This window comes from Phacochoerus africanus, chromosome 12 (genome assembly GCF_016906955.1).
Source record: "Phacochoerus africanus isolate WHEZ1 chromosome 12, ROS_Pafr_v1, whole genome shotgun sequence".
NCBI lineage: Eukaryota > Metazoa > Chordata > Mammalia > Artiodactyla > Suidae > Phacochoerus > Phacochoerus africanus.
This window is the reverse complement of record NC_062555.1, coordinates 48,605,682-48,627,184: the sequence shown is the minus strand read 5'-3', so window position 1 is coordinate 48,627,184 and position 21,503 is coordinate 48,605,682. Positions and strand designations below refer to the sequence as shown.

The 21,503-nt window shown below is 41.3% G+C and overlaps 1 protein-coding gene across 1 annotated transcript in view; it reads left to right on the top strand.

The window, feature by feature from the left end:
- Positions 1–21,503, top strand: part of CUBN (cubilin) — a 316,180-nt gene that overhangs the window by 167,851 nt on the left and 126,826 nt on the right. Inside the window, exons 33-36 of the mRNA XM_047755040.1 lie at positions 1,291–1,404; positions 3,719–3,829; positions 5,227–5,355; positions 6,350–6,482. Coding sequence (XP_047610996.1) covers positions 1,291–1,404; positions 3,719–3,829; positions 5,227–5,355; positions 6,350–6,482 — 487 coding nt within the window. The remainder of the gene's footprint in view (positions 1–1,290; positions 1,405–3,718; positions 3,830–5,226; positions 5,356–6,349; positions 6,483–21,503) is intronic.

Genomic DNA, 21,503 nt, shown 5'->3' with positions numbered 1-21,503 from the left:
TCCTGGGCCAGGGATCAACCTGTGCCACAGCAGTGACAATGCAGAATCCTTAACTGCTAAGCCACCAGGGAACTCCCATTATTTTTTTCTTAAGTCACCACTTCCTACTAAACCTTTTCACCCATTGCCTCTCATCTGGGATTTTTAGAGACTGACTGTCAGAGATGGAACCCAGAGCTAGAGGAGTGGCTTGTCGTTGGCTTCCGTGTGCCTCCAGTTTTCATTCCAATAAGCCTTGTCATTTCCAGTAAACATGCTCTGTTTAATCACTTATCCCATTTCAGTGGACTTGCTCATATTCTAAGAGCCCTGGTCAAGGATAGTTTCTGCATGGAGGCATCCAGAAGACACACCATAGACTTTGGAGACAAACTGCAGAGTTCTTTCAAAGAAGGAACAGTTTCTTAAGTTTTTCTTTTCATTTAATTCATCAGCTACCTTTTGCTTCATAGTAAAAAAAAAAAATCCCCAACAGGTGTTCCCTGGGCTATGCCAGCAGCCTCCTCAGTGTCATCCACTCTTTTCGCATATTCTCCAAAGTCACCTTACAGTAATGAGTTCTGATCATGACCTTCAGGGATCCAATGTCTGTCCTGGCTCCACACCCACTAGAGAATGGAACCCAAGCATCTCTTGGGCTCAGAATCTGCCCCCACCTTTTCCCAGCATCACCCTCACCCTCCTCCAGTGTGCCACGCTTCAGCCAAGTCTGTGTGGTGCAGCCCCCACCCTCCTCTCTGTCTTTGCTCGGGCTGCCCCCTCCGTGGACCACTCTTCCTCTCCCCCTTGTTCCTCCTTCAGCCTCTGTCTCCTTCCAAGATGCATCATACTCCCCCCACTTGGGAGCAGACTCCCCGCCTTCTACTCCCACAGAGCTTCACCTGCCCCGGATAACCTACAGCCACCCTTGTGAAGTCAATTGGGTATTTATTTTCCTAAAAGAGATGTTGGTTCGTAAAGAGGTTATCACTATGCTTATAATTTACAAGTGGGCAGAGTACATGAATCAGTGCCAGCGTCTTGTGAAGTGATTCAGGCAATTCGTAGCCATTTAATCTGCTGTTCTTTGCCACTCCCCACTTCCTGTAATTGAAGAATAACGTGACAGATGTAGAGCACATCCCCACTTTCTCATGGTTTATGTGCAGCTTCCTTGGCCAAGAACTTCCTCGGCATGCATTTTAGAAACGAGGAGACATCACTTCCATTTTCATTCATCACATAATTGTTCAGTAGAGCCAGGAGCAATCCAAAGTGCCTGACATACGTGTGTGCTTGTGTGTCCCTCAGCCTGTGGCGGCCACATCCTCACCGACTCCTTCGATACCATCTCCTCTCCACGGTTCCCTGCCAGCTACCCAAACAATCAGAACTGCAGCTGGATTATCCAAGCTCAGCCTCCGTGTAAGTAACCAAAATAAAAAAAAAATCCAGGATGCATGGAGTCTGTGGGAAAAGTCAGCTGTGTCTCATGCCCTTATCTCTTCCATGGTAACAATGGATCGCCTTCCTCTTTTGTTTTTGGAAGTCTCTGTTCCTGATGTGCACGAGAACAGGATTTCCTATTCTAAAAGGAAATCATTTTTACTCTTTATTCTTAATTTTCCTTTTCAAAAAAAAAAAAAGTTTCAAGGCCCAGCCAAGGAAACCAAACCAAACCAAACCCTATAACCTTGTTGAAATGACAGACACGTGAGATTGGGGTAAGCAAAAGTAATGGAGAAAGTAGTCACTTGGGGGCCTGTGCCTTGAGTGCATTAGATGCTCAAGGCAGTTGCCGAATGAAAAAATGAATAATAAGAACCATGAAGTTGAGACTGAATAACTCATAGTTGGGAATGCAGTACCATGAGCCATGGGTCTTCAGCCAAGGCGGAGGTTCATTATAAAACCTGGTCTCGCCACCAAGACATGTGTTTTCAAGAATCCCAGCATAGGCCTTGAAGAAACATTTCCTAAGTGCTTCCACTATTTTCTTTTCAGAATCCTAGAGTCTTCTGTTCTGATCTGGTAATAATCTACTGGTAAAGATTAGTGTCCACATTTTTTTTTCTTTTTTTCTTTCTTCTTCTTCTTTTTTTTTTTTTTGTCTTTTCTGTCTTTTGAGGGCTGCACCCATGGCATATGGAGGTTCCCAGGCTAGGGGTCAAATTGGAGCTGTAGCTGCCGGCCTACACCACAGCCATAACAACGTGGGATCTGAGCTGCCTCTGTGACCTACACCACAGTTCATGGCAACGCCGGATCCTTAGCCCACTGAGCAAGGCCAGGGATCGAACCTGCAACCTCAGTGGTTCCTAGTTGGATTCATTTCCATTGTGCCACGGTGGAAACTCCACGTTTTACAAAGAAAATGAGGAGACCCCCTCAGGACACAAGCGAAATGACTGCAAAGGGTAATTCTGGGTCCATTATGAATCCTGTTTCCAATAAGCCCTGCCTTGAGGTTTTCAGGAAAAATGTATGGTTGCAGACATAATGTGGGAAAAGCATTACATTCTTGCCTTTCAGAGTCATTCTTGACTCTGCTCTAAAATGAATGACCTCTGTGATAATAGGCAAGTCACTAAAGCTCACCAGGCCCCATTAGCTAATCTAAAAAATGAAGTATCTGGCGTTAAGTATTCTCTAACATTTTTCCTAGGGATGTTAGGCATTCCCAAAAGGCTCTCTTTACTGCCCTGAATGTAAATCTGGGGGTTGGTGAGGAAATCCTTAGCTGGAGAGAGTGGCCAGCCAGCCAGGACTGAGAGCCCTTGGAGAAAGAAGACCCCTGCCTTGAGGCTAGCAGTTTTGTACCTAAGGATAATTGCTACTGAGGGGTGAAGCGTTTAGATGAAACATCTCACAGGTTCAAAGAAAATAGGACAATATCCTGTGGGGAAGATTCAGAACCCTGGAAGAAAAACCAAAGGGAAAGGTACCCCAACATGTACTGTTCTGCACATTATTCGAAGCTTTCTGTACAGTGACTCGACCTCTAGGTCCCTGGTTCTGGCCTTAAAGTCAATCCAAGAATGCTAGGAGACGTGCGCCAGGGGAAAGATAGGATGCATTTATAAGCACAGATAAAGAGTCAGAATCTAAGGAAACTATTCTATTATGAAAAGTGCTTCCGAGAGGAACAGAGCAATGGCTGATACGTTCCCCAGAGTCCGTGGAATAAGCCTACCCAAGGGTCCTCTACCTTATCAGTAGCAGCATTTCAGATTTGGGTTTGTTTTTTGTTTGTTTGTTTGTTTGTTTTTGCTTTTTAGGGCAGCACCAGCAGCATAAGGAAGCTCCCAGGCTAGGTAGGGGTCAAATCGGAGCTGCAGCTGCCAGTATATGCCACAGCCACAGCAATGCTGGATCCGAGCCACATCTGGGACCTACACCACAGCTCACAGCAATGCCAGATCCTTAACCCACCGAGCGAAGCCAGGAATCGAATTCGCATCCTCATGGATACTAGTTGGATTCATTTCCGCTGTGTCACAAGGGGAGCTCCTAGAGGCATTTTTAAAACCATCGATTCGGTTGCCCTTCAAAGGAAAGCTTTTCCCAGAACCGGTTCCTTTTCCTCCTCACCGCCCCCCATGCCCTCCCCCCCATCTTCCGCATTCACTGCTTCCCTGCTGAAGAAGCTGCCGGAGAATCATCCGAGGTAAAAATCTTATTCCCTGTGTGTTTTGTTTGCCAGAACGTCATTAAACAGTCTCCCCTTTTCTCCTTATAGTCAATCACATCACCCTTTCCTTCAGCCACTTTGGGCTCGAAAGCAGCACCACATGTACCCGGGACTTTGTAGAAATTTTGGACGGCAGTCACAGTGATGCGCCCCTGCGAGGTACTGCCTGCTCCCTCATTTGCATCTGCGACCTTGGCTTGTTTCAGTGTCTATGCTTACGGAGGTGTGTGCTGTCGCTGGGGTTTAGAATGTGTCCAGTCATGATGAAGAACAGCTCGAGCCAAGTAAAGATAATGAGAGGCTAAGAAGGCAGGTGTTAACGTGGGATTCCAGAAACTCAGCTGGTTCAGATTCAAGGACACACATAGTTTATGGGCTTTTTTTTTTTTTTAATTGAAAAGTTGCGACTGCTTTGGACAGTAGTGAAATGCGGTCCATTCTGGCACTAGAGAGCATTTCCGTGAGAAATTTCTTGCTGATAGTTGATCACTGTTCTTGTATTCAAATTGAGCATGTTTCTTCTGGTTTTGTCCTCAGTGGAAGCAAACTAATAGATGAATGAATGGATGGATAGATAGATACATAGATACATGGATACTTAGACAGACAGACAGACAGCCTAGAGTTCTGTTTATAGGACATCCCAGTAAAATTAAAGATTGCTGCTTTCTAGTTTCTGAAATGTCCTCAAGCAAAATGATTGCAGGTTATTTAAACTTTCTTCACGAGTCTCTCCTTTTGACCTTCACCGTGCAACCTGAAGTGAAAGACCAGCTCCATCAGAAAAGGGATTTGGTTTTGTGACTTTGTCTCCAGTGCCCGGAACAGTGCCTGAGATGAGAGTAGGCAATTGAGAAATGGTCTCTGTTCTTTGCTGACTTCTGATTGTATTCCTTGAGATTTTTGTCTATCAGCATTTGACCAAGGATGAGGATGTGCTTTCCTGGGGCTAGTGTGCTCTTCTAAAAACCTTATCAATAGTACCTGAATTGATCCTATACCCTGATGACACTGGGTTTCATTGCTCACAATGTTGCCTTTGCTTGAGTGGAAGAACAGAACAGGCACAGAGAACTGAAGTAACCTGACTCGGGTCACATGGCTGGTAAACAGTGGAGCCCACACACTTCTCTGCTGTTATATATCTTCACTGAGAATTAGCACATATATTTGTGCAGATCCCTACTGCCCTGGAGAGTTTAGCATTTGGAGGTCATCCACATTTCTTATTTCCCCCTACTAATATTTATCTTATTTATAAATCATCTCCCCTATGCTTGTGTTTATAGTTTTTTTAAAAAAATACTTTTTTTTTCCATTATAGCTGGTTTACAGTGTTCTGTCAATTTTCTACTGTACAGCATGGTGACCCAGTTACACATACATGTATACGTTCTTTATAGTTTATTTTGAATCATCAGGCATCGTCCCAAACCCTGACCCCAATTTAAATGGTGCTCCTAAGAGTCCTTTTCTGTTGGCTTTGGTCTCTTGCGATTCTAGTAAATGCGTTCCCGTCATCACTCATTCTCTTTGTCATTATCTTCACTATCTAGGCCGCTATTGTGGCTCCTCCATGCCCCATCCCATCACTTCCTTCGGCAATGCCCTCATGCTGAGGTTCGTCTCAGATTCTTCAGTGAATTTCGATGGTTTCCATGCTACCTATGCGGCATCAACATCAGGTAAGAGATGTGAACAAGTGGCACTACCAGGTTAAGAGGAAGGTATGGAAAATCTTTGATTTGTTCTGTGGGACTCATCTAGGTTCAGAGTTCGGAACTAGTTTCCTGAGGTCGCTCCTACAATGAACCTTACCGTCTCCCAAATTAGGTTAAGGTACTCGTAAATCCTGCAAGTAGTGAACTCTCCACCACATCTTCTGGATCCATTCTTCTGTCCCTGGGCATGTCAGTTGTTCCTATACCCTGTCAGTTGTAACTCCTGCTGCTTGGGTGGCCTCTGGGAGTTGGAAGAATCTTCTGAGATGATCTTGGGTGACTTGCTTGTCAGTGACTCCTCTTTCATGATATGTTTGTTAGGGGAGCCCTTGGCAGACATTGTCCTGTGGCATCGCTAACAGGGGGGCAGTACTGCTCTTCCGTCTCCCTGGTCCCATGGCTGGGCCCAGGCAGGGCTGGGGGTTGGACCTGATACAGGATGGACCATAGCACGTGGGGGAGAGAGGAGAGAGGACCTACCCTGTACAGGGGCGCATGGCCAGGAGGGTGCTGCTCATCGGGGGCCAGCTTCCTTGTTACTGAAAGCCTTGGAACGCCTAGGAGATTTATGCATCTTTCAGGGCTCTCCTGAGAAGGAAAAGCTGCAGTAGTGCCTTCTGTCCTAGGCTAGGATTGAAAACCATCCTGGTCAGAAATACCAAGGGGCTCGCGGCTTAAAATGAGTCTTTTATGATATGAAGTCACAGTTCCCCGGGAGAAAAGGCTTTGAGAGTAGAGACCACAGAGATTCCTTCTAACCCGCCATACCCCGTGGCTTTTGGTTTTCAGTTTGCAGAATCTTTTCATTATTTGCAACGTGGATTTTTTAAATTCTGGAATGGATGTAGCGTATCCTTTGATGCTGCCGATAGCCCTTCTGGTGTTCTTTCTCCTTTATCTGTTAGGGTCTGTCTTTAATATTTACTCTGCCACTCACTTTGTTTCTCTTTTCTTCTAGCTTGTGGTGGAATCTTCCACATGGCTGAAGGCATCTTCAACAGCCCTGGCTACCCAGAAGTTTATCCCTCTAATGTGGAATGTGTTTGGAACATTGCCAGTTCCCCTGGCAACCAGCTCCAGCTGTCTTTTATGTAAATTTTTTTTTATAGAGTATTGTTTCAGTGAGAATGAATCTGCAGGAAGGAAGCACTGTTACTAATAGGATGAACAACGAATAGCATATGTGTCCAAACAACTGTTAAAGAATATGGCGGGAACTTCAGGAAGTCTCTTTCCACATTTCCTCTGCTTTAGTCATAGTTTGGACTATAAATAGCCTTGAGATGCTCCGAGAATGGTTTTAGAGTCCTGCCTAACATTACAAAAGTACATGCCGAAGCTCCTGCTGCATGAATTTTTGGAATGCTCATTGTCAGATCACACATTAGTTTTATCCTTTTTTAAAATTAGGAATATTTAGATTCTTCCAGAGAATCACCAACATTCTTTCTTCCAGCTGAAATCCTCATCTCAAAAATCAAGCTTTCTTTACCCATATATCTTATCCTCCAGCCCAATGCACCTTTTCTTCTACTCCTAACAGAAGAATGGTTTGGGGAATTTTTTGAAACTGTGGGCCTGATATAAATAGACAGTCAGATATTTCTCCAGCAAAGATGGGTTTAGTCGGGATGAGTAGAGAATTGCAGTTTGGGGTCTGCAACCATGGTGATCCATGTGAAAGTCCCTGAATGGTGAGAGAAAGTGAATACTTTTATAGAGAGGAAAAGCAAGTTGGGAGGGCTGTAGCGAAAAAGACCATCCATGGCTTCTCATTGGTCAAGTCCTTTAGGAAAGAAGAGAAGTCTTCTTCCTATTGGACATGATAACTCCCCCTTTGGGGATCCTGACTCTAACTGAGATTTCTGTTTATTAATTTTTTACATTTCCTCCTTTTGATCAAGATCTTTCCCTGAAAGCATTGGTGATCAAGAGCTGGATTTTCCAGTTTTAGTGCTTTTTGTGCGTCAAAGTCAAGAAGGGTGTTTCCTGGTGTAGTATTTCATGTTGGAGGGAAAGTGCACAGATTAAAAACTTCTTAAGGTCACATTAGGGTAACTAGAAGGAATAGGACGGAGACCTCTCAGGTGCTTTTTATCTAAAGTCCATGTGGTATCAAGATCATAGACATTGGAGATCATCTGAAGCCTTATGTCATCCTCAAAGTTTTGGTGACAAAAATCTAACAGGCAGGAGGAAAGCTGTCTCATCTTCTTCAGTTCCAGAAAATCTTTGCTTTCAGGTCACCAGGTGACGTGAAGGTCCATTCAGCATTCAGTGATTTCTTTAGGCGTGCCACATGAATTCAAAAGTCTGTTCTTCAGAGTTTGGTATCAGAGGGTTTGGTTTGCAGGAGTTGATACTGGCCTTTCCAGTGAGGTTGAAGTGAGTTATTCTGGAGGAGTCTTTTCCAATAGACAAAAATCTCCAGGTTGCTAGGTGGGTAATGCCATCATCCCCTAAGGGTATACTATGAAAAGATTGCTTTCCCAGAACATGGTTATTTTTAGTAGAAACAATCTTTTGCAATGGAGTATCTCTCCTTTTATTAATTGTGGGTCAGAAGAAGTAGGAGCCAAACGAATTGGAAATTCTGTGACTAGCTCAAAAGGTAAGGGTTTATGCGTTCCAAAAGGAGAAGATCCGAGATTTAGGACTAATGGCAATGTTTCTGACCATGGAGTTTGGAGGGCCTCCATAAATTTTGCCCATTGAGCAGAATGATGCTGTTAGTGTGTTTACTTGCACCAGAGGATTGAGAATGGTCAGCACAGTCAACATGTTGTAAAACCAGCCAAACAGAGTAGACTCGTCAAAGCAACTGGCCAGTTAAATGGATTCCTCAACCACCAAGAAGTTGGAAAGGAGTTCCCCAGGTAGGGATAATTTTCTACAAAAGGACTTTGGCCATAGAAGAGAAAGTAGCCTGTCTTCAAGGAAAGGCTTCCGTTTAGGGTGAAAACATATAGACCATGACTAGAACATATTTGCATCCATTAGAGGAAGAAATTGTATGAAATCCATTTGCCAGATCTTGGATGGTCCATTGGGCCGTTTAAAATGTCTGGAGGCAGTATGAACAGGCTTCCCTCGGTTCTACTTTGGACAAGTGGGACCAATGAGGCAGACACTTTTTCCAGCCTTGTTCATGTTTCCCATCTAATATTGATTCGTGAAGGCTACCGTCTTGTCAGTGGAACTGTCAGGGGCTTTTTTGTTGTTGTTAGGGCTGCACCGGTGGCATATGGAGGTTCCCAGGCTAGGGGTCAAATCAGAGCTACAGTTGCTGGCCTACACCACAGCCACAGCAATGCAGGATCCGAGCCGTGTCTATGACCTACATCACAGCTTACAGCAACACTGGATCCTTAACCCACTGAGCAAGGTCAGGAATCGAATCTGCAACCTCACGGTTCCTAGTCGGATTCATTTCTACTGTGCCATGATGGGAACTCCAGAACCATGGTTTAATGCATGTATAGTGGTGAGGTGGTGGTTGTGGTGGGGATTTTAGAGTGTCAGATAGGAATAAGTTGTTATTTGATCTAAACCAGAGCTTTCTCTTTTTATCAAGTCAACAGTTGTTGTATTTCCAATCTTGTTTTCCCTTTCCTGAGGCCAATTGTTGGACTTCTCCAGCCAGTTTTTCTAAATTTCCCTCTGGACCACGATGGAGGTTTGGCTGCTATTGGTCCCTTTAAGGGCAGCTCTTTACAGAAATATCTCTAAAGTCATTTCCCTTAGCTTCCAGAGAGTCAAGGTTAGAGTGCCTTAGAATCTTAATAGTAGCTATAGTGGCAGGTGAAATTATTGCATCCAATAATTCCTAAACACACAGGCCATTTAAATTTTTTTTCTCAGTGGAAGTAAGGAAGGCACATTGCATCCACAATATTCCTAAATTATGAGCTGTTCCAAAAGTACCTCCACTGTTAGTATGAATACTGGGAGTTTTGCTCTTGGCTAAAGTATGCCCATGTAAAAGCATATAATTCAGTCTGTTGAGCTGAAGTAGCCATAGGGAAAGATGCTGCCTCAACCACATCAAAAGGAATCTTAAAAGCATGCCCAGAACTGTATTTGCTGTTGCCACCTTTTTTTTTTTTCCCTCCTTTTTAGGACTGCACCCACAGCATATGGAGGTTCCCAGGCTAGGTGTCAAATCGGAGTTGCAGCTGCTGACCTGTGCCACAGCCACAGTAGCAGCAACAGCAGATCCGAGCTGCCCCTGCAACCTACCCGACAGCTCATGGCAACACTGGATCCCTGACCCACTGAGCAATACTAGGGATCGAACCTGCATCCGCATGGATACTGGTTGGATGCCTTTCTGCTGTGCCACAATGGGAACTCCTCACCTTTTAAAGAAGAACCATCAGTGAACCACGAGAAGTCAGCATCACCCAGTGGAATTTCCTGTAGGTCACCCTGAGGAATTAGCAGGTGGTTCATCGGCGGTAAGCATCACAAGGGACTTTGTTGATGATGGAGGGGAGAAGAGTAGCTAGGTTAGAGCTATCATAGTGTAAAATAAAGTGAGGAGCAGTTAACCAAAGGACTTCATAGAAGATGAGATGGCTGGCTGAGAAATGTTGAATGTGATGAGGATTCCAAATTTCTAATGCATGAGGAGCAAAAATGGCTAAGGTAAGGGGGGTATCCCCGTGCTACGGGGTCCAGTTGCTGGCCATAACACCTATGGGTCAATGGTAGTCCCGTCTTTGGGGGGTAAATACTTGGGCATTCCCTTTGTTTCCACATACAAAAAAGGAGATAGAGAATCTGGTCGCTGGGATGCCTAAGGGTAGGTGGGCTCATCAAACTCTCCTTCAAGGCCTTGAAGGCTATGTCACCTGGTTCTCCTCATAAAATTGGATTGGGGTCATTGTTGTTGAGGTTAACCATACAGAGCTTTAGCCAGGAGAGAGAAATTTGGAATCCAGTTTCAGCGGTAACCAACTAGCTAGAGAAAACTTCCCAGTTGTGCTTAGTTTGGGGTTTGGGGAAACTTAGGACACCATGAAGTCTGTCTGGATCCACGTATAGCCCTTATTCTGATAGCTGATGCCCTAAATATCAAGCTCGGGTTTGTGCAAACTGCTATTTTTCTTCGGTGACCTTCAGTCTCTTTAAGGCTAAAAACTTTAGCAGGTGGATGTGGTCTTCCTGGGAGGAGGTTGGGGAAGGGGAGCAAAGAAGCCAGTCATCCCCATATTGCAACCAAGCAGTTGAACCTCTAGAAAACTTTGAATCATCCAGATCAGCCTTTAGGATTTGTGAGAAATAGGGAGTCTCAGGAAAACTCTGAGACCTCACTGCCCAGGTGAATTGTTTTTCTTCCCAAGGAAATGCCAAAAGGTGTTTGCCTGCTTCATCAACTGGAATGCCAAAGAATGCACTGCCTCAAATTCTCCACAGTAGAAAATTTGCTTCCAGTTGGAATGGATGTCAGTGACATATGAGGGTTAGAAGCAACAGGATGTCAGTTTATTGTTTGGATGTCCTAGATAAGCCTGCACCTTTGGCCGTAGGTTTTCTCGCCAATAAATGGGAGTGTTACAGAGGATGGTACAAGGGATAATAACTCCTTGAACCTTGTAATTTTCTACTAGGGGTTTTATGCTTTTTTTTTTTTTTTTTTTTTTTTTTTTTAGAGCTGCACCCATAGCATATGGAAGTTCCAAGGCTAGGGGTTGAATCAGAGCTGCAGCTGCCAGCCTACATCACAGCCACAGCAACACCAGATTCTTAACCCACTGAGCGAGGCCAGGGAATGAACCCACATCCTCACAGATACCACCTGGGTTTGTTACCACTGAGCTACAACAAGAACTCTGGGGTTTTATGCTCTAAAGGATTTTTTTTTTTACTTAAAGCTTTTTTTTAAATCTGGTTAAGAGGTTTTTAAAGGGTCTACTTGAATCTTGATTGGAGGTGTGCTGTGAATTTTGCTGACATCCATTGGAGACTTTGCCCAAGAGGAGGGTGGTAGCTGATTCAATAGACACAAATGGTAAGTGTTTCCAGAATCAGTTCTAGAACCATCAGAGATGGAACAAACAGTAAAAGATGTCAAAGGGGCATTTAATTCACCTGGTTGATTACTTTGAGGACTGCTGTCAAATTCTAGGATGATTTGCTCCCTTCTTTATTTTTTCAACTCTGCATGTGGATGTGGAAGTTCTTGGGCTAGGGATTGAACCAGCTCCACAGCCACCTGAGCCACAGCAGTGGCAATGCCAGATCCTTAACCTGCTGCACAACAAGGGAACTCCTGTTTCCCCATTCTGAGAGAAAGTTACTCCAGCATGAAACATCTCTGAGAAGTCTTGGCCTAACCCATGGGTAGGAGGTGGAGAAACTAAGGAGAAAAGGGCATGTATCTCTCTAATGGCTTCAACAGAAAAGAATAAGTTCAGAGACAGGAGCTTCTTGAGGTTCATCAGAGACCCCCATTATTTGAACTGTTCTAGTCCTCTGAGGCAGGGGCTGTTTTAGAGCAGTGGGGCTGAGCCCCAAGAGGGTGGCTGTAGTGTCAGTTAGGACTGAAAGAGATTCATCCCCAACCTGGAGAAAAGTGTGTCTGTGACATCTAAGGGGGGATGAGGAAGAGGCCCTGTAGTTCCATCATTGGGAACTGGGAGGATGTGGCAAGGCTGGTTAGAGGGCTGATGGTCCCTAAAGCACTTCAATTTGCAACTGTCTCTTTTCCAGTGTCCTATTTCTTTGCAATAGCAGCAGGCATGAGTGAGGCTTTGGTTTCATTTAAGAGCTTTCATTTGCTGGGGTTGAGGAATAAGAATTTTGGCAGTCTTCCTCTGCAGTGACTCATTTAGAGTGTGAGAGAGCTGGTTTGCCACATTAACTAAATCTGGGCTGGACGTAGTCTCCCAGTTTATCCTGCTTCTCTTTACTAAAAGGGAGCCCATTAATAAACATAGAGTTTAAAAGCTACCTGGTTGAACACTGTCTAAAGGAAAACCCGAATTTTCTCTAAAAATAATCTGAAGTTGATTATAATAATCATAGGCAGTTTCATCAGATTTTTGTGGGCAAGCCTGAATTTTGTTCCAATCAACAGGTTTTGGAGAAACCCCAGGAACTGTTTGGTGAAGCTACCTAAGGATTGTCTGAGCCTGATCATATAATAAGATAGCAGGCTGGTCTGCCTTTAGTTATAATTCTAAAGACCTTTCAGAATTTTCTCCAATTAGTGATATTCATCCAAGACTGGGCTTGGCCTTCATTCACAGGCAGGTGAACTAGCTTTTGTAAGTCAAAGAGATAGTTTGCCTGACTATCTTAAATTCCTCAGCAAATCTGTGAGCATTTTCACATACTTTGGGAAAGCTTTAACTGTCACTCACAGTTCTGCTTTAGTCTAGTCTAGTCTACAAAAGTTAAGGGTTTAGTCTCTGGATCTTCTGAAGGCTTCATTTTGAACAGACACATTCTGACAAGTCCAAAGGAAGGGGGAATGGGAAGAGTTTCATGGAGGGAAGCTTGGCAAGAGAGTTATTATGGGGATTGACAGTACAGAGCAGGCATAGGCAATACAGCAAGAGAGGAGAAAGATGGTACCAGAGATGGGTCTAACCAGGAGGAACCAGTGGAAAAAGATAAGATGGTGCTGGAGGCAGAGCCTGAGATAAAAAACCAAGGAAGAAGAGCCTGAAGCATTGGGAGCCACTTTATCTTTCATTAATCACGTTTGCCTGAGCTAACCTTAAAATCTTATTTTGTAGCAAGGCAATTTTAGACTCTTGATAATGTTGGGAAGCCTCAAAATACCAGTCAAAATAAACATCCTACTCATTTCATTTCTAGAAATTTTTAAGCTATTGAAGTTGAGTTCGGTTTTAAGAAAATTAAGCATGGGGATGTCAAAATTTCCCCATAGTGGCCTTTGGGAAGGCTGATCCATTTAGTTAGAAATGGGCATGAAAGGACTTCAGCTTTTAAACCAGAGTCCCTGATGGAAGAGATACTCTCAGAGATTTTGCTCTAGAGTAAAAAAAGGAAAGAAGAGAAAGAGAAAAAGAATTTTCAAACATTTTACACACAAACAGCTCAATTCAAACAGCTTGAAACCCTAAATACCAACCAATTCTAAGGAAATAGCATGGTTCCAGAGGAATCAAACCAGAGGCTTTTGCAGCTAGGTGCCAGAGAATAGCCCTTTGCAAAGAAATGGGCTTAAGGCTAAAGGCTGAGCAAAAACTGGCACAGTTTCAATGAAACAGCCCCTGTTCCTGAAGGAATGAGTTGAAGGTTGTCAGTTTCAGTTGAAACAATCTGATCTCAAATCAGAAGTGCCAACTGAGTGCTGGCGTAAAGAACAAATTATTGACCAGAAAGATGAGGCTCTAAAATTGATTTCTCTGTAAAACCTGGAGAGCTTCAAATGCAGAGAGAGTGTAAGCTCAGATCCAGGGGAAAGATGTGCCTTCAAACTCCAGGGTTGGCCAGAAAAGCAGTGAGGGACAATGGGATGAACCCATGAGTACCACACCTGTTTGCTTACCAGCCTGGAGCTGTCAAGAGACTCATCTGGTCCCTATACAAGCCACCAAAATGTTGATCTGAAATAAATAGAATGCCAGATATTTCTCTGGTGAAGATGGGTTTATTCAGGATCAGTGGAGAATTGCAATTCAGGGTCTTCAACTGTGGGGAGCCCTGCAAGAGAAGGAGAATGTTTTTAATAGAGGGAAAAGGAAGCTGGAAGGGTGACAGTCAACAAAGAGTCCATGGCTTTAACTGGCTGAGTCCTTGTCAAGAAAGAAGGACTTCTTTCTATAGGGCTCCACTCTCATTGCAGAGTGTGAGAGCTCATTCTTCTGGTTTCTCAACTCTATATCATTGCAATTTCTGTTTGTTAATTTTCTACAAAAAATAGTATTTGACTTGTAAAATCATTCTCACGTTCCTCTGAACATGGACTATGGACATGAAATCAGCATCCCACCATATTCTGAGTGATCTTGGGTTAAAGTAAAAATAATAATGTATTCTCTAGAAGTCAATAGTGAAAGGCACATTGTAAGGGAAATAGGACTTTTTAAATCATCAGTAGAGAGGTATGTGCAACATACCACTTTGGTAATAGATGCTGAACAAATATTGAATGATAAGACTTTGGTATTTAAAGTGCCATTTTAAATGAAAGTTATTTGTTTTACTATATCACAGCTTACTGGGCTTTGGATGGAGTTGGTGATTCTGTTTTGAAAAGCATATAATAAGTAACTTACTGTTGAGAGGATGGTTTTGAGGACACTGTTTATTCAAGAGTCTTGCTTCTCTACTTGAGCTGCCATTCTGTGCATCAAGAATGGATTTTTTAGAAATGAGAGAAGATGTGTTTGTAGACCACATTCAAACATCTCAAGTTGCTTTCTTTCAATCCATCAATCAGACAGCACCTCTTTAGGGTCCAAGTGGCTTTGTGTTGAAACACCAGTGCCCTCTGAGTGCCTGAAAGGCAGTGCATGTTTAAGTTGCCACAGGGGAGAAAAGTTTTGTTTGCTCTTGCCCTTAGCTAAAAGCACAAAGTTCTGTATGGGAACACACACACACACACACACACACACACACTTTTGCCATATATATATATTTCTTTATTCAAAAAATATTGATTTAAGCCCCTGCTATGTGCTTACACATGTAAGCACATGTTACACCCATGTGAGATGCTTTGTATAGAAAGTCCGTGTTACTCCTATAATAGATGCTTTGTGATGTAATAATGAGTAAAACATAAACATTGTTCTCATGATAGAGTCAGTAGTCCTTCACATGGCTTATTAGGTCTCATAACTGATAAATAAATGGGCTTTTGGGGTCTTTTTCCTCTTGGTCTTTACCACATTCACATTCTTGATCAATCTGTTGCTTAGTGGTCATCAGGAACTGGGCCAGGTCCTGGGAATATTTTAAAGAGACAAGTTCCCATTTCTTGTTAAGTTACTAATATGTTCATGTCAAAAAAAAATTTTTTTAACGTAAGAGATGCATTTCACCCATAAGGGATAATCATGTCCACACATGGCCACGGTTGTGATGAAAGACGTTAAATTTTAAATGTACAGCACCAGGCTCCTGCATACCTGATGTTCAAGTTTCAAATTCTCTCACTCTGGCATTTCTAAAGTACCTTGTGTGGCAGTTCAAGGTTAAATCCAAGAGGACCACACTGGACTCTCCTCCTAAAAGATGGGAGGTAAACACAGAAAACAAGTTTCATCCATTTTACTCTGTAATAGACATGAAATCCTGATTACTGTATTAAATCTTAATGCTTCATCTTTTTCCTTTCTCATCCTACAAGAGGTTAACTTTGATCATTTTGTGTTTCTTTTTATTTTTAAAGTATAATATGCAGAAGGCAAGCTGTTCCTCTTTACGTAGATGATAATGAGAAGGGCTTTATGGCAAAGCCTCCAAGTTATTTCTGCCCTGGTCTAAACTATATCCAGATGGGTATTTGGAAGCACTCCTCTGGGGTGAGCGAGAAGCGTATGAAAAGCAGATGGAATCTGTCAAGTTCTAAAACATGGGGTTTGGATGGTGGACACTGTGGTGAAACTGAGTAGGGAGAAAAATCAGAGAAATCGTGGTTGACTCTATAATATAAAAGGGGGGGGCAAAATAAAACCCCCAAAGAATTTTTTTATAAAACAGATATTTAGAGGAATTAAAAGAAAATATGCTGTATGCTGGCCGAGTCCTTTTAAAATGTGATTGATCTTGGTTCAAGAATCAAAAGTGAGATAATGAGAAGCAGTGATGGTACTATTTTTGTTCCACATCATATTTTTACTAGCAGATCTGAGCCAAGACGTTTGGAAACAGCATAAATTTGCTTGTAAAATGGACCAGCCTAAAACAAAGACTTCCAAGAAGAATACAACTTTTTAAAAAGTTTAATTTGATTCTTACAAGTACCATTGTTTCTAATGAAAGGACTTTTATGACATTTAGCATTGGATTACACCAGTCTGGTACAAAAAAAAAACCCAGAAAAATCCTGTACTTAGTAATCTTCTAGCCCATTGGATCAGACTTTAATGTCCGTGTTGATCACCTGGACTCTTGTTAAAATTTATATTCTGATTCAGTTGGTTGGCGGCTCTGATGCTTCATTTAAACAGGCTCTTGGGTGATGCTCTGGTGCTGGACTACATGCTGCACTTTGAGTTGAAATGATTTAGGGGCAATTTCATGTAAATTACCTTCTGAGGCAAATATTTTTTTTCCTGAGAATCAGAAACACAATTTTAACATATTTTAGAGTTCCCTGGTGGTTCAGTGAATTAAGGATCCAGCATTGTTACTGCTGAGGCTCAGGTTGCTGCTATGCCATGGGTTCCATCCCTGGCATGGCATTTCTGCATGTTGTGGGTTCAGCCAAAAGAAATTAAAAAGTAAATAAAAGGACAATTTAAACATGTTTTACATTGTTCATACCATTATGGGTGATAAAATTGAGGATGAATTTAAGAGCCAAACTTGGCAGCCATCTTAAGGATGGATTCAGATCCATTATTTGCCTAAAATTATTGTAGGTAGAAACTTTGTCTTAGGAAGAATCAAGAAATACAGTGGAGGTTCAGACACATGTGTGTTTTGTTTAGCCTCATGTGGATTTTTTTCTGATTTCTTTTGCTGTTTAATTATCACTCACAGTTTGCTGCTAAAACTAGGTCTAGAATATAGATCTAGATGATCTCTACTGGAGTAACCTTGGTGAGATTGTGAGAGCCACAGACCCACCATCTGGCCAGAGCCCTACCAATGCTAGTATCTGGCCTGAGAAGCTAGTGGTAGAACGAACTGACCAGTTTGCTCCCAGGCTCTGATTGATGGTGAAACCTCAGAGATGTGTGTGGTATATCCATCCCACTTCGGGGCGTGAGGTCCCAGAACCTCCAGGCTGCTAGTCTGTTATCTTAAGCATCCTAACCCTTTTGCTGAGATAGGGCCCAGGAAGATGCTGGACTTAGCACTAGTGACTAAAAGATACACGATAGAGAAGTAAGTTTTCCATTCCTGAGATTTTTTTTTATTTCTTTCCCAACAGTTTTTTTCTATAGTCGTATCAGACAGTCCTTTCTCTTCTCTTCTCTTCTCTTCTCTTCTCTTCTCTTCTCTTCTCTTTCTCTTTCTCTTTCTCTTTCTCTTTCTCTTCTCTTCTCTTTCTCTCTCTGTTTCTCTTTCTCTTTCTCCTTCTCTTTCTCTTCCTCTTTCTCTTCCTCAGGCCACACCTACAGCATACAGAAGTTCTCAGGCTAGTGGTTGAATCAGAGCTGCAGCTGCTGGCCTAAACCACAGCCACAGCAATGCGGGATCTGAGCTGCATCTGTGACCCACACTGCAGCTTGCTGCAATGCCAGCTCCTTTAACCCACTGAGGGAGTCGAGGGATCAAGCCCCTATCCTCATGGATACTAGCCAGGTTTTAACCCACTGAACCACAACCGGTGGTACTCCAGTTCTTTCCTTTTTTTTTAATCTTGTCCTTCGCAGAAAAAAACTTTTTTCAGTTACTTGTGGAAAAAGAAGAGTTTGCACTCACTTCATTTACTTTAAAAAAAATTAATGACTTTTTTCTTTAAAAATTAGTATTAAATAAATAAAATATTACAGGGCAGCAAAACTTTTCCATCCATATCCCTTTACCTTCTTGTCAAAGAGATAACCCATATTTTCAATTTTATATGTATCATTTCCTTAATTACTTTATTTTTTCCTCCTAAAACTTATCACAGCCTCTCTGTACTTCCATTTATTTGCTTATTATCTGTCTCTCTTTCTAGAATATAAGGTTCCCAAAGGGAGGAACATTGTCTATTTTATTCATCATCCCATCGCAGTGTCTAGCAATGTAGTAGAGAGTAAAATATTTATTGAGTGAATGTTGACTAATTTATCATTCCTAAATTTTTGTTTGCTGGTATAAGAAAAGCTTACTAATTTTTTGCATACTACCTTATCTAGTAAACATTCTACTCTCTAGAATGACAAAAATTTTGTCTCTTGTCTGCTGCTCTATCTTCAGTTCTTAGACAAGGACCTGACATTTTAAGGTGCTCAGTAAATAGTTACGAATGAATGAACACCCTTGAGTATTGCTTTATAGCACTTCTTTTCCAAATCTTACAACCATTTCCCCCTTTCCCTGTCTATTGTCCTGGAAAACCTTTTAGCATATTATGCAACAAAGTGATAAGAATATGCTTTCTTGTGTTGTTTCATATTTAGAAGAAATATTTTAAAACTTTCACCTCTAAGCATATTTCTGTAGTAGGTTGGAGGGCATTTCTTATCCATTTGAAAAAAAATTTCCTTCTATTCCTAATTTTCTGTGAGTTTTTATAATGAATACGTGTTCAGTTTTAGCAAATACTTTTCTGCAATTGTCACTGATTCTTCCTTAGTATATTTTTGAATCTATTTTTCTCTTTAGTCTTAATTGTTCCAGTAGATCTTCTCATCTTAAGCCATTGTGAGTCCAGCTTAAGATCTAAGTATTTTACAGATTGATGGTTTCATTTTACTAATATTTTATGTAATATTTTTTATCTGTATTGTTAAGAAGATTGACTTAAACTTTTTCTTTCTTTGACCTCCCTTGACTGATTTTGTTCTCAAGGTTATACTAACTTAAGTAAGTTGGATACTATCACCTCTTTTCTATCTTTTGTTACAGTTTACGTAAGATTAGGATTTGGATATTGATTTATTGAAGATTTGATACAGTTACCCTATAAAATAATCTGGGCTCAGATATTTGTTTCATTTTGTCTGCAGGCAGTTTTTTTTATACTGATATTTATTGGTTTAATGGTATTTTTAGGTGTTTCATTTTTTCAAGCTACTTCTATTGTATTTTTGTAAAAAAAATTGTTTACATTCAAACTTAGTGACATTGGTTTTTAGTAGAATTCATTAAAATTTCTAGTGTATCTGTAACTTTGCCCTTAGTAATATTGCTCATTTAAACTTTCTTTTTTATTGTTAATCAGTCTTATTGAAAGTTTATAGTTTGTTAGTCTTGTCAAAGAAATAACTTCTTTGTAATCTCTTCTAGCATTTTCTACATTTATATTTTGCTAATTTCAGATGTTGTCTTGGCATTTCTTCTACTTCTTTTGTGGGTTTTTTTTTTCCCCGTGGTGTTTTTGTTTGTTTGTTTATTTGTTTGTTTTTCCTATTTGATTAGTTCTGGGATTGGACATCTAGTCCATTTTTCTCAGTATTTGTTCTTTCCTAGTATAAGCACTTAAGGCTATAAATTTCCCTCTAAATACTGCTTTGACTATATTCCATAAGTTCTAATATATAATGTTTCCACTCTCATTCCGTCCTAATTATATTCTAATTTCCATTATGGTTCCTGTTTAACACACATGGTTTTTATAGAAAGGTGTTTTATATATCAAAATTATGGAATCTTTTGTAATCTCTCTGTTACCCTGTTCCAGTTTTATTCTCTAGTGATCAGAGAAGTTTTTAGTAGTATTAATATTTTCTAAGATTTGATTTGTTGTCACCTATATATACATATATTTGTCTTTTGTCTTTTTAGGCCCACACCCATGGCATATTGTGATTCCCAGGCTAGGGATAGAATAGGAGCTGCAGCTGCCAGCCTATGCCACAGCCACAGCAATGTGGGATCCGAGCTGTGTCTGCAACCTACACCACAGCTCACAGCAACACCAGATCTTTAACCCACTGAGTAAGGCCAGGGATAGAGCCTAGGCAATCTCATGTTACGAGTCGGGTTCATTAACCACTGAGCCACAACGGGAACTCCTGTTGTCAACTATATTAACACATTTTATACATGTTAATGGGCAAATAAAAAGAATACATGTAGAATTTATAAATTCTAATTATTGGATGTTATAGAAAGCCTGTTATTGTCTTGTTACTGCAATTCACCGTCTTGTGGAAATTACTGAAAAGCATCTAATTTACTCCTTAATATGTTTGAAAAATTGTCATATAGAAGACTCTTTGAAGCTGCTCCTTTAAAAGTTACTCATTTCTTTTGAGTAACCAAGTCCTATAGCCTATTCTTAATGCTGGATCTTTGCATCATTTGATGCTCTTCATCACCATCTCCTTAATTTTCTCTTGGCTTCTATGACATGACACTGAACTTGTTTTTATCCTGCTTTCCATATGACCGTTGTGTTTATTGTTCCCTCTTCCTTTCACTGTCCTCAAAATATGGGTGTTCCTTAAACTTCTGCTCTTATCCCTTATCCCTCTCTCTCTCCTTATCACTCCCCACTTTTCATTTCTAAACCCCCAATCTAGCCATTCTTTCACCTATTTTCATATACATTCAAGTGATTTCCAAATATAGCCCTAGAGTCTCTTTTGTAGCCCACACTTGGCACCATGGATTGGGTCGAATTGCCTGTATATTTGTGGGTCCTTCTCTGGATGATATGCTCTATTCCATTCATCCATTTGTCTACCCTCACACCAATACTACATTATCTTGATTATATCCAAATTTTTTAAGCAGCGAGGCCAATTTTTAAAAACCTTCATTTAGCATCTTCATGTTCCAGACTCTTTATGTATGTGACTAATGACAATCCTATGAGGTAGCTGTTATCTCCTACCCTCTATTCCCCTATGCCATCATTATTGCAGAATATAAAGAAGCTGAATAGGCCATGCTTGAACACTCACCTATTTTAGTATAAATGTGATTTTTTTTCCCTGCCTTTTCAGGATTTAAGTATAGAATACCGTTGATTGGCATTTAAGCTCTGCCAAAATTAACCCATTATGCTGTTCTAGCTATGTCTTCTGATGTCTTCTTAAAGGTCCTCAAAGTTCTAACTAAACCATACCTCTCGACAGATTTCTAAATGTGTCCCACTCTTTCTATATATGTGCTTTGCTTGGCATGCATTCTCTGCCCACCATTTCTGCACCTTAAAATCCAACTAATGCTTGTATTTCCATCAAAAAAAAAAATCTCTCCAATCAAGCTGTTGCTAAGCCTCACCATCAGATGTGAAACCTTTGCTTTCAAAATTCTTACACCACTTTATAGCTCTGACGGCACAATATTCTGCCTTCTAA